The 13,075-nt window shown below is 58.1% G+C and overlaps 1 protein-coding gene across 1 annotated transcript; it reads right to left on the bottom strand.

Annotated features, from left to right (window-relative positions):
* Nucleotides 1–5,444: 5,444 nt before the first annotated feature.
* On the bottom strand, nt 5,445–9,552 carry ZNF787 (zinc finger protein 787). Its single transcript, XM_020971938.2, is given in 4 exon segments — nt 5,445–7,104; nt 7,106–7,164; nt 8,564–8,658; nt 9,353–9,552. Coding segments are annotated over 3 exon segments (1,233 nt in total). The 5' UTR covers nt 8,643–8,658; nt 9,353–9,552; the 3' UTR covers nt 5,445–6,009.
* Nucleotides 9,553–13,075: the final 3,523 nt, after the last annotated feature.

The following is a 13,075-nucleotide window of genomic DNA, read 5'->3' as shown; positions in this document are numbered from 1 at the left end:
GGCTTTGAGATGCCAGGTGGAGCAGGATCCAAGGCAAATAGCACACACTCCCTACCTGGCCACCATAAGTCCCTGAGGTCATGTGGCCTCCATTTTGCTTCTTCTCTCCTTATCTTACGTGAATGAGCATTTTGAGAAAGGGATGCCTAGGCAATCAGGAAAACATGGCGCTCTACCGGAGCCCACTGAGGTCCCACCAATAACCTGAGGCTTAAAGCCAGCAGCAGCAGATTACAGAAAGAGGCAAAGACAGCACCTAAGCAAGATGCTAGATTCAGCACAGCCCTATACCAATCATCAGTAAGACACCATAGTCCCGCAAGAGCCAGTAGAGCTGAGCAAGGGAGCAACTGATTGACTGAGACACTTTTTTACACCAAGTGAACTCTGGAAGTGGGGGCGAGGACTCCCTGAAGGGAGAAAGGAGGACTTCTAGAACCAGGATCCAGGAGGGATCCCTTGGCCCTGAGTTTTCCATGTATTTGCATCATAAGCATGGTATTCTCAATTTGAGCCCACTCTTCCCTGTGCGTGTGTGTGCACATATTTGTCCCACGTGCCCATGCACACTGCACAGGAAAGGGGCTTGGGACGATTCTTTTTGTACTTTCTGTCCTTGTTATACCTTCTCAGGAAATAGCCCTTTATCCAAGATAATTGAGGCCAACTGGTGAATCAGCATTGGGAAGCACAGTATCTCTAGCATCAGAAGCTCCCTAGGTTAACCCCCTAGAATTCCAAGAAGACAGAGTCCACTACCCTCTGTGGACACAAACTGCCAGTACAAGTGGACGCTCAGGGAGTGATATACAGGCATGGGGGTTCAGCCTATCTCAAGGCTTAGACAGGGAGATAGAATACTGAGTTCTGAGAACAGTAAGGCTAGTTTGGCTAAAATATAAGGGATGTGATGAGCTTTTAATGCTCAAGAGAGAAGGTTGCCCCTGATCCTTGAGCTACGGGAGCAGAAGGAGGATGTGATCAAACTTGCTTGAGTATGGCTCTGATGAGAAGAGACTACAGGAAGGGCCAGTAACCAGGAGGCTATTGCAATCCTCCAGGGTGAGATGAGAAGCTGAACTATGGCTTCTTAGGGGGAGAAAGGGATATATGCAAGTGGTTATATATGTCTTTCTTAGAGAGGAGGAACCTGTGGGGGGGGGGAAGGAAGTATAGGGAAGTAAATTCCAAGTTTAAAAAAAAATCCAGTAACATTTTAAAAAGAGGACTGCTTCTTCCTCAAAGTCTGGAACAAAGCAAAAGAAAACGGAAAGGGAGAGATGAGGTGCTGAGACACACAAGACAGGAGTTTGTGAGGAATGGCTTCCATTTTCTCAGGTCACCTGACAAGGAGGAAGGCAAAAGGTGGCTGGAGGCAGAAGAGTGAATGGGACAGCCTCTGTGGAGAGTGAAATTCTCAGCGAGAGAACAAAGAACACTCAGGCAGCAGTGAGGGCTCCACTGGGAAACGGGAACACAAACTGCCTTGGACTCAGTTGGCTCATGGTGGGACTTTCTCTGACAGAATTCAGCAGCACATGCAAAGCAGTAGAAAGCTGGTGGACCACGGAGAAGGCAAGGGGCAAGAGAACCTAGAGCAGAGGCCTGGAGCAGCTGAGCAGCTTAAGCCCAAGGCCAAGCCTCGGAAGGTGCCCTGCACAAGCCATGCCAAGGGCATGTAGCCATAGGAAAGCAAACCTTCAATCTACGTCCCAGGGCCTCTGTGAAACCCTCATCCAAGCAGTACCTGTTCAGCATCTCTAGAAAGCTCCTCCTGACTGAGATGTCTGGGGTACATCCATTCCGCAGCTATCTTGGCCCTGGCCCCAGCCACCCTCCCCTTGGTTCTGCCTCTGGGGCTAGGATTGGTTTGGACAGCAGTTACTGGTGCCTCATCAGGAACAGAGGAAAAGCGACTCACCTCCTTCATGGGTCATCTCCTTCCTCCGCCCAATTCTCTAAGCTGGCCACTTTCAAAAGGCGTTTGTTTCCAGATAATCCTTCCCACTTGGCTGACCTGACTCTGCTGGCCTTGCCTTCCCCCCACCCCCACCCCTGGCTGGTGTGAACAGGACCATCCACTCTTTAGGAGTGCCTCCAGGTGCTGGGGCTCACCTCCCCAAAACCTGGCTGGGGTGGCTGTGGGAAGGAATGCTTCTGAAAGGTGTAACTGGAAGAGAAGTCTCCAGGATGAAGCAGGGGCCCATCAGACAAGGGCCTCGCTGCTTTGGCTGCTCTTGCACCTGATGCCAAAAGCTGGACTGCCCACGACATACTGGGAGAGGAAGTGGTGCCTGAGGCAAAGCCCACTTGGCCTGCCCTGGTCCAAGTGGTCTGTGACTTCATTCTCACTACCCCAAGTGCCATCATGGAATAAATGTAATCAGGTGATTGCACCTCAGTCTTGCCGGTGATTACTGGGCTTCACTGAGTGGACAGCAGGAGCAGTAACAGTGGTAGGGGGTGAGGGGGGAGGGGAAGCAGGGGCTAGGGATGGTGCAGACTAGAGGCTTCTTTGGAAGGGACACATTAGACTTGAGGACCCTGAAGTACCTTCTCATGTCAAGGTTTTCTAGAGACTCTCTGGGTCCTATTTGGATCAGAGGATCTGCAAGCCCCCTTGCTCTAGCCACAAATCAGTCAGTCAATTTTTGCAATGAGGCTGACCCATGGGTGTCAAAGCCAAGCTCTAATTCCCTGATCTGCTCTCCCAGAGGACAAGGACACAGCACTTACCAAACACATCAGCTATACCGACTAGCTCAGATCCTGGGAAGGGACTGAAGCAAGGAGGTTGAAGGGATGCCCATGGGCCCACCCCACCCAAGAGACCCTTTGTGAGCCTCAGTCTCAGAGAAGCCCAAAGAGCCAATGGGACACACACATGCACAAAGGGATGGCCAGACACATACTTGGGCCACAATACACCAGACTATCAGCTACAAGAGACCCTAGAGACCTACTCCAACCTTTCAAGCTTATAGATGGCAGGGAGCCCCCTGCCAGGCTCCCCTCCAACCTCCAATCACTGCATCCCACCTGCTACTCCCAGTACATGACCTCACGCATTAGTGTGCTGTCGGCTAAGAACAAGAGCTCAAGGCCCTCAGCTCCCAGGCCAAAAACCCAGGCACTCTGTGTGCAAGCCCAGACATGTCAGCTTTCTGGACCTTAATTTCCCCATGTGAAATGCAGGATGAGGAGAACAAAGGATCTAATTCTCTCTAGAGCCCCTTGCTAAAAGCTAGAAGGTTCAAATCTTCCATACCCAGGCCAGCCTCTAAGCTTCCTTCAGCACCATGGCCAGAGAGCAGCCGGATGAGCCTGGGAGTCACACACCTTTGCTCCAAGATCACGCCCAGGGAAGCCACTTTTCCTCAACATCCCATCTCAATCGATCTCCAACCACTACTCATTCTGCAGACGGGGAGATGGAGGTCCAAAGTCGGAAACCTCTGGGTCACTCTTCACTGTCCCATCTACCCTTCTCAGGCTCTCTTCCCATTTGTATGGCAAAGTTCCAGGCTCGTTGAGGGCTACAGGGTGACAGGAAGAGTCTAGGCCTGGGGAGGTCAAGGTTTCCCTCCACTCTCCCTGGTGGGGCCACAGCTAGACTGGGGACAAAGTGTCCACAGGAGGGCAACTAGAATGGCTCCAAAGTGGCCTCAGCACCCGAGGTCTGGCTGAAGCCATTGGGGAAACCGAGCCTGGAGCACTCAGATATAATGGCTAGCTAGATGTGTTTCAGCACCAGGAGCGGTGGCTAGAAGCAGCAGGAGCTGACCAAGGACAAGTGAGCTGCCCCAGGTAGGGTGGGCTTCCCTAGGCTTGGGGCCTTGCCCAAGGGAGGTCAGCCAGGCACAGGTAAGGATGGATGCCCCCTAAGGCCCATCTCCTCTTGGAGATTTTTTTCCCCTTGAATTTCCCAACCCCCCACACCTCATTACAAACACACACCGCCAGCCCAGGAGAGAATGCTTCACAGACTGCTTCTCCCTGCCCAGGACTGGACAAGCAATATCATTTTTAGGGGCAAAATGACTGAGGATAGGTCTTAGCAAACCTCACTCCAGACCCCCAATCTCAGCACTAGGCCCAGGGGCCTTGCCCCAGGGGAGGTCATGAGCTGAGTGAATCTAAGTTAAGGACAGGAATACCTCCGACAGGCTTGACTAGACCATGGGACCCAATCCGGCTTCAGATGCTTCTCACTGCATGAACTCAGGGCCTGCTCAAAGGACTCAGCTTATCACGAGGTGTGGAGGCAGGCCCAAACACTTCCTCCTTCACACGCTGGCCAAGCACAGAGCAGAGTAGGGCCATTCTGCATGTATCCCCACAGTCGGTCTGCAGCCCACCACTAGCCCCAGACAGCCCTCCCCCACTCCGTGCTTCTATTTTCATCTTCTCAGAATCAGCCCAATGCTTTAGCCAGCCAGGACAGCTTTGAGTCTTGCTCTCCAGGCCATATGGATCATTTACAACACTTGTAAATTACACAAGGTCAAGTGCAGATTCCCGGGACACACCTGGAGACCCCTGGCCGACCTCGTGTGGGAGGACTCACATACTATCGCGGCTGTCGTGACTCTAAAACATGACCATCTTTCTCCCCATTTCCTCCAACAGCCTGAGGCTGCATCCAATGGTTTGTAAAACCCCAGTAAAAGACTGTCCTGGACTGCAACCCTGGCCCAATCAAGGCCACCTTCCTGAGCACGCAGCCCCCCAATGACCATGCCGGGCTGCTGGCCTTTTTGGCCACTCACTCACCATTCCTTTACCAGGAAACTGGCTGGCCACGTCCAGGTGCCAACCTTCCCTCCTCAGAAAACGGAGCCATTGCGAGCCCTGGCCTGCTCCCAAGTCTTGGCCACATCCGCCAATGAGGCACAGAGGAGGCCATCACTCCTCAGCAGCCTAGGAAACCAGCAAGGTGCCCTCGACTGCTAGACCAGCCATCTCCCATCCCATCCAGTCCAAAGACCACTGAGCTCAGCCCAGCCACTTGGGATCGTGGGATCCTTTGTGGGGATTCTGTCCGAGAGTACCATGCAGCCCTGAGCTCTTCACTCTGACAAGTCCACTCCCCACTTGGGTCCTCATCCATCCCCAGTGACTTCTCCCCAACCCTGGCTGGCCTTCCTTGGCTAGGAAGTCACCGACTGCACTCTAACCTCTCGGGTGCTCCATTTGCCAAGAAGGGGATGTCTACTCCACCAAGCAGAGATGCAGGGTTACACAGCGTGCAGCAGCTGACCTGGGGCTGGCTCAGGCCCAGACACCAGCTCCACACTCCGGTCTCCAAAGGTCACGGTCCCGGACGCCCGCCCCGGTCACCCCGGGTCACTTGGCTTCTCCTTAAAAGGAGACCCACTCCTTCTAGGCCTTCTCTGATCCTGGCTTTGCCCTCTTCCCCCAAACTCAAGAACCACACAGGGAGGGACAATCTGATGGCTCCATTTATTGTTCCCAACTCCCCCTCCCCCAACCTTGCCTGCGGAGGGCAGATCAGCATGGCTGCCCCAATGGAGGAAGGGGAGGGAATAGAAAAGGGAGAAGGGGAAAAGGACTGAGAGGAAGGAGGGGGAAAGAGAACTAAAATAAAACGCTAAATGAGAGAAAAGGAACTCCTTTTCCTCTTTCCTCCCCCCCTTGGCTCAGGGAGGAGGGGAGAGATTTCTCCCCTTCCCTCGTGGTTCCCCAGATAATGGGGGCGGGGGGGAATCCTCTGTCTTGGTCTCTCTCTCTCTGTCTCTTGGGCCCAGGGAGGGGAACGGGGTGGAGGGAGGCACAGCACCGGAGGATCTGCCGTGGCTCTAGCCCTCGTGCCCACGGACCCCAACTCCCCATCTCAGACCGTGGGGGAATGTGCCGCTTTCTCCCCCTGCCCGCCACCCATCATTCACTATGTCTAACTCCTGCTGAGTGTCTCATGGTCTGGCTCGATTGCGCTCTCTCTCTCTCCCTCCCAGCCCGAGGAGCCCTTCCCCCCGGGCCCCGCCGCCCCTACCGGGCCCGGCACTCGCTACACCGGCCCTCATCCACAACCCCAGCAGCCACGTAGTAGTTCTGCCCACAGGCCTGGCACACCAGGGGTGCCCCCACAGCGTGGGTCTTCTTGTGTCTCCGCAAGGCCGCCCCTTGGCCGAAGCCCTCCCCGCACTCTACACAGATGTGGGCAGGCTCCTCTCCAGCTGTGGCCTCCTCCCCGTCCTCTCCCTCCTTCTCCTCCTCCCCATCCCAGCTCCCCAGCCCATGCTGGGCCCGCTGGTGGGCCAGGAGCTCTGAGCCCTGCGTGAAGCTTTTGCCACACTCCACGCACACATAAGGCTTGAGAGTCGGGGCTCGCCGGGGCCGGGGCACCACCCCACCAGCGCCGACTTCCACCTTAATCACCCTCTCCTCCACCTCCCCCTCTGCCCGAGCTCGGCCCGAAGCCAGCCCGCCACCATCCCCGGCGGCAGCCATGTCTCCGTCCTCCACCGTGGATTCCCCCATGGAGGCGGCGGCAGCAGCTGCTGCTGCTGCAGCGGCGGCGGCGGCAGCAGCGGCGGCCACTTCGGCTTCCACCTCGGCCACCACGGCAGCTCTGGCTCTGCGGGCAGCCGCCTTGCCCTCAGCAGCCAGCTCAGGGTGCAGCCGCAGATGGCGGGCCAGGCTCTTGGCCTGGCTGAAGCCCCGGCCGCAGCGAGGGCACACAAAAGGCTTGAGGCCGCTGTGGGAGCGCCGGTGCTTGGCGAGGCTCTTGCTCTGAGTGAAACTGCGCCCACACTCGGGGCAGGCGTAGGGCTTCTCGCCCGTGTGGATGCGCTGATGCTGCATGAGGTTGGAGCTCCAGCTGAAGCGCTTGCCACACTCGGAGCAGGCGTAGGGCTTCTCGCCCGTGTGGATGCGCCGGTGCTGGACCAGGTGGGAGCTCTGGGAGAAGGTCTTCCCACAGTCGGTGCAGGCGTTGGGCCGCTCGCCTGTGTGCGTGCGCTGGTGGCGGGTCAGCTTCGACCAGTGGCTGAAGCTCTTGCCACACTCGTTGCAGATATAGGGGGCCGGTGGGCGTGGCCGGCCCCCAGGCCCAGAGGGAGGGATGGGAGGTGGCGGCGGGGAGGGCTTGGGAGGGGGGCCAGCTGGGCTCATCCTCATCATCGTCCAGGAGGAGGATGTCCACTGGAGGAAGGAGGGAGGGAGGTCAGAAGGAGGGGCCGCCTCCGGGGCCTCGACAAGGGCTAAGGTCCTTTCTGCCTGCCCCCTTTTAAGGCGTGAGTCACGCATAAATCAGACTGATCCCCAAGGCCCAATGCCATGACCCCAGCAGTCCCAAGGAGTCCAAGCCCCCCAAAGGTACAGAAGTATAAACAGCCCCAGAGAGACCTTGGGCTTGCTGTGGCTCAGCCTGGTCCCCCTCTCTGCTCAAGGGGGAGAAAAGGGCCCTTCCCATGCAGCAGCATGTCTCCCCCAACCCCATCTTCTCTCCTTCAGGCTCCTAGTCCCCATTTCCTTCACTTGATACGCTCTGGGCAGGGTTCCCAGCCTCCCTAAAACATGACACCCAGTTTTCTAACATTTTTTTGAGTACGAGCCTTTCCCTCCAGCACGGTCAGACCCCAGGTGGAGTGAAACAGCTCATTCCAGGTACCCATTTTATGAAGGGGACCAGGAAACTAAAGTAGCTAAAAAGAGGCCAGGCCAGGACACCAGAGGGGTCTCCAATTCTCTGGAGGAAGACCCCTGAACTCTGGGCAGAAGAAAGTGCCAGGGAGCAGAGCTGCCAAAAGGAATTTCCCAAGTGGTGTAGGCTGTTTTGGGAGGGAATGAATGACCTTCCCCATCACTGCTGGTCAAGCTAGGGAAACTTGAGCACTCTAGAGCTGGGAAAGCAAGTCACCATGAGCTGGCGGCTCCTTCTTGTGAAGCCTCAGCCAACCCAAAGGCCCTTCCTCTGAAGCCTGAGAGGTGGAGGAGGAGGGGAGGAAGAGGGGGAGGGGGAAGGGAGAAAGGGAGGAAGGGGAGAGGAGGAGGGGGAAGGGAGAGAGGGAGGAAGGGGAGAGGAGGAGGGGGTAAGAGGAGGGAGAGGGAGTAAGAGGAGGGGGAGGGACAGGAAGAGGTGGAATAAGAGGAAAGAGAATAAGAAAAGAGACGAAAAGGGAGAAGAGGAGGGGGGAGGGGTAAAGGGGGAGGGAAAAGAGAAGGAGGAACAGGAAGAGGAGGGGGAGAGAGAAAGAGGGGGAATGAGAGGAAGGAGAAGAGAAGGGAAAGGGGGAGGAAGAGGACGAGGAAGAGAAAGAAAGAGGAGGAAAAAAAGAGAGGGAAGAAAGACAGGAGAAAAGAGAAGATACGGAGTGAAGACAGAGGACCAGAGGGGGGAGGAGGAAGCGGCAGCCTGGCCTGGGGGTCCCCTCCGTCCCCGCCTCTCCTGCCCTGCCGTTCCAGCCCGACCTCGGGCCCCCTGCGCCCTGACCTCAGTCCCTCCCTCCCTCCCCCCGGCCCCCTGCCCCCATCCCGCTGGGGGGAGGCCCCGCCGGCCCCTCCCCCACCAGCCCACCCCCGCCGCCCGCAGCCCCCTCACCCGGGTGCTCGCGGCTGGCCATCTGCTGCTCCGAGGAGTCCAGGGGCTCTGGGGACCAGTCTTCCTCCCGCAGCTCCATGCCTGGGGCCCAGATCCTGGGGGCGGGGGCGGAAGCCAAGGGACAGTGAGTGGGGGGGGGGTGAGTCAGGTCCTAAAGGCGCCCGGGGGAAACTGAGGCTCGACCCTGCTGCCGCGGTCCAGAAAGCGACCGGGGGCCGTCCTGCAGAGTCGGGGGGGGGGAGGAAGGAGGGGGGGACGGGAGGATGGGCGTGGGGTGACCTTGGGCCAGTCACTACACTGCTGGGGACTGAGTTTCCCTGTGGAACCCGATGAGGAGGGGGTGAGGCTACGGCCCACCCAGTTCGGGTGAGGCCCAGAGGGGGAACTGAGGCTTGCCCCTCCCCCTCTCGGCCTCAACTTCCCCCTGGAGCCTCTGAAGCAGCTTCCGGTCTCGAGGCCAGGCCTGGCCAGAGGGGGGGAGGGGCAGGGTCACGTGTCACTCCTGCCCCTCCCCTCCCCCAACATCCGCAGGAGGCGGGTGCGCGCACCAGGAGGAGCCCGCTACCTGGGCGCGCGCCCCCGAGCAGGAACGTTACACCGCCCCTCCCCCTCCCCGGGAGCGCGCGGGCGCGGCCCCGAAATGCCCTTCCTCCTCCCCGCGCATGCGCGTCTCCGAGGCCCGGGAGGGGGGCCTTCCTCCACCCCCTCAGAAGGGGGCCCTCCCCGAGGAACGCACATGCGCGTTCCCAGGCGCTCCCCTCCCCATACCACCCCCCCCCTCCCGCTCACCGGCGCGGTTCCTGTTCCTGTCCGTGTAGGTCGGGCTGGGGCTGGACTCCCGGGGCCGCCGCCGCTCCGTCTTCCTCCTCCTCCTCTTCCTCCTCCTGGTCCTCGGGCTTCTTCCTCCTCTTCCTCCTCCTCCTCCTCTTCTTCCCTGACGGCGGCGGCGGCGGCTCCTCGGGGCCCGGGGTCAGGGGGACGGCCAGGCAGACCGGAAGTGACCTTGACGTCACGTCCGTTCCCTCCCCAGGCCCCGCCTCCCCCGGCCGCAGGCTCGTGGGCCGCTCCAGGGCTCCGGTACAGAGGCCTCCTGCTCCCCTGCGGGGTCCTCGCCGGTGCGAGTGGGCCGTGGGCCGCCCGGGGGCTCCGCTCGCCGGTGCGCGGGCGGTGTCCGCACAGGCCCCTCCCGGCAGCCGTTTCCGGGCCGCTCTAGGACGCTGAGTCCTCCCGCCCGCGCTCTCAATGGTCGGGGGCGGAACCGAGTTCGAGGGGGCGGAGCGTCCGTCTCTCCTTGCTCCTCGCCCGGCCCCGCCCCCTCGACGAACCGACCTTCCCCCGGGGATACAAAGTATAGGCTGGGGGGCGGAGCCGGAACCCAGCGGCTACTAAGTAGCTCCCGCCTGACGTCACCGCCCGGCGCGGGGCCAGCTGCCCTGGGAGCGCTCGGGGGACCGCCAGGCCAAAGGTCTGGAGGCGGGCGATGAGGGACACGCAGAGTGGGAAGGTCTTGGGATGCCCGGCTGAAAGACGAGCTTGTGTCTTCTCCTGACGCCCTTCCAGTGCTATTAGGCCGTGGGATCCTAGCGCCGCGGGCAGGTCTCTGTCCTGGAATCCTCATTGTGGCCACTGTCCTGGGAAAGGAGGGGAGACAGTGGGAAGACCAGGAGTGCGGGTTACTTTTCGCCTCCGACCTCTAGGGACTTCATGGGTAAAATGAGGACATAGGATTCCACGGCTCCAATGCCCCTCTCAGCTCCCAGGCTAAGACCCTGTGATCTGAGGTGGAGACTAATTCAAAGGTTATTTCGGTGACAAGGCAAAGGGAATGAGCAAGGAGAAGCCTGGCCTGGGCTGCCGGAGTTGGGGCTGAGCTAAGACCTGGTCACTGTTTGGTGGTGGGGCAGTGAGGAAGGGAGAACAGCGAAGGAGGACCCCAAGGTTCTCACTCTGGAGGGTGGGGCTGTACAGGGAGGTTTGGAGGAGTGGGGCTTGGGGACAAACATTGGGAGTGCTGCCTGGGGGAAGCTGGCCTGGACGTGTCTAGGAACTATCCCCTGGAGCTGCCCGACATGCAACTGGTAATGCAGGTGTCCCAAAAGGCTCACTATCCTGAGATTTGGGGGACACCCTGTAAAGGGCTGCAGCTGAAGGGGAGGCAGAATTGGGAGTCCTTGACATCAAGGTCTTGAGCCCCTGGGAGTTGATGAGAAGGGGTCCAGGTACCTCCCTGTAGTGCTCAGGGAAAGGCTAAAGAACCAAGGAGGGGCAGGCAGTGGACACAACTGGCCTTCTGAATCAGGAAATCAGACCCGAGTTTCAATCTGGCCTCAGCTACCAGCTGGGTGACTTTGGGCAAAGTCCCAAGTCTACCTCAGTTCCTTCATCTGTAATATAGGGATAACAGCACTGACCCAGAGTGGTTGTGAGGATGAATTGAGCAAATGAAAAGTGCTTAGGCACTATCTAAATGCTGGTTGTTAGGATTGTCCTTGAAGGTGACTGAGGTGGGGTCAGATAGCTCAGGCTCCTGGGGCATCTACTGGTGCCATTCAACTCACTGTTTTTTCACAGAGGCTTTTGTCAATAACTTTGGTTTCCCGATGAAATCAAAGGTCCAGTTCTTATCCCTCTCCCCTCCCCTTCCCTTCCAGAAATATCCCTTCCACTTTTCCCTCCCAGAAAGAAGGGGGAAAAAAAACAGTTCTGAAATTAGCCAGGCCTGGCATTGTATGCAGGGTTCCATCCCCTTGGTTCACCATCTCAGCAGAAAAGGGGGAGAGAGGAGCTGCTCGGGCCCTGCTCCCCTCACTTGGGCATAAGGGCATCTCCAGGCTTGGTGGCTTCTCACTAGTCTTCCTGCTCGGAGGAGACACGTTCCCCAGTCCGTGGACACTTGCCTTGTTTCTGCTGCTGGCTGCTACCCAAAGGACAACCACACAGATTTTACATAACAGTTGTTAGATACCCACTATGCCTAAGACCTGAGTCTAGGCAATGGAAGGGAGAGAGACCATGTCAAGAGAAGACATTCTTCTGGGGGGGGGGGAGACTAGGGGTCAGTCACTCTCCCTCTAAACTGCTGCAAGCTTCTTATGGAACTCTGGCATCTTTCCAAAGGACCTGAGGAGGAGGAGCCCCGGCCCCTGGGGTGGGCACCAAGGTGGGCAGAGGGAGAGGAGATGAGCTCCCTGGGCTGGACCCTGAAGGGAGACAGGCCACTTACTGTTCACTGAGCGGAGGATTCAAGGAAGGAAATCTAGGTCTGTGCTTTACGCTAAGGAAGGAGGAAGGAGACAGGCCGGGACTCCAGTAGGATAAGACACAATAGAGAGGAAGAGGCTGCAGGCTTGGGGACACAGGCAGGAAGCTGGAAGCCTGGGCTGGTGGGCAAGGAGGAGAGAGTGCCCAGAGCGGAGCCCTTTCTGGGAGGGGTGGGCCTTGAGGGGGAGCAGACACCTCCATTTGCTCACCCACTTTGCCGCTCAGCCGAAGACACCCACAGGCCACTTGTTAGACCCTCTGAGGCTCATGCTTGGCCTGAGCCCCTCCCACACCTGGGGACAGGGTTCTCTCCTGGACCAGCCTCCTAGCTGATCCTGCCTGAGTCCCTCAGATCCCTCCTCCCCCTGCTGCTAAAGCTACAGCCCAGTGGCCATGTCACTAGAGAGCTAGTGGTGCCTTCAGATGCCGGGATGAGGGGAGGGGCCGGCCAGCATTCCTGCCCCTCACATTGCTGCCCCTGTTCTTGCTACAGTTTCACAATAATTACCACTTTGTAAAGCTAATATGGATTGTTCAAATGGAACTAGGGCACTAGTCACAGACGGCTCTAAACATACCTGGAATAGGGGCTCAAGCTGATGACATTAGACAAGAGACATGCAACCCCTCTGAGTTACCCCTAGACCCCTAGACAAGGGGATGACAGCAGCCTGGTTGTGATTGTGAACCCAAAGCATGCTTGAAATGCATTAACATGTGCCAGACACTGCTAAGTAAATAAACCCAAAAGCAAAGACAGGAGCCGGAAATCTAATGGGGGAAACAACCCACAAAATTATCGGATGGCCAGGAAGAGGCACTTGGGTCTAGAAAGTCACATGGAGGGTTAGTGAGTGTCTGGAGTACACTGATACAACCCATCCAGAAACAGTGGCCAAAGTGTTTTGATTGTGGTTCGTGCTGCCCGAACTGGAGAGGCTTTCCACAAAAATTCCAGCACAGTCAGTCACCAGTCAGGAGAGGGGACTCCAGAGACTAAGGTCATTCATCGTGGGAGGCAGGGAGGGGGAGGAGGAAAATGATGAGAAGGCTGTGGGAGGAGGGAGACTGCTGGGGGGAGGAAGGCTGTGGGAGGAGGGAGACTGCTGGGAAGGAAGGCTTCTGGGAGGAGGAAGGCTATGGGAGGAGGGAGACTGCTGGGAAGGAAGGAGGCTGTGAGAGGAGGGAGGCTCCTGGGAGGAAGGCGGCTGTGCTAGGCCTGGAGTCAGGAAGACTCATCAAATCTGGCCT

The sequence above is a fragment of the Phascolarctos cinereus genome, unplaced genomic scaffold (genome assembly GCF_003287225.1).
Source record: "Phascolarctos cinereus isolate Bilbo 61053 unplaced genomic scaffold, phaCin_HiC Scaffold_726;HRSCAF=1367, whole genome shotgun sequence".
NCBI classification, from domain to species: domain Eukaryota; kingdom Metazoa; phylum Chordata; class Mammalia; order Diprotodontia; family Phascolarctidae; genus Phascolarctos; species Phascolarctos cinereus.
This window is presented reverse-complemented; position numbering and strand designations above follow the sequence as displayed.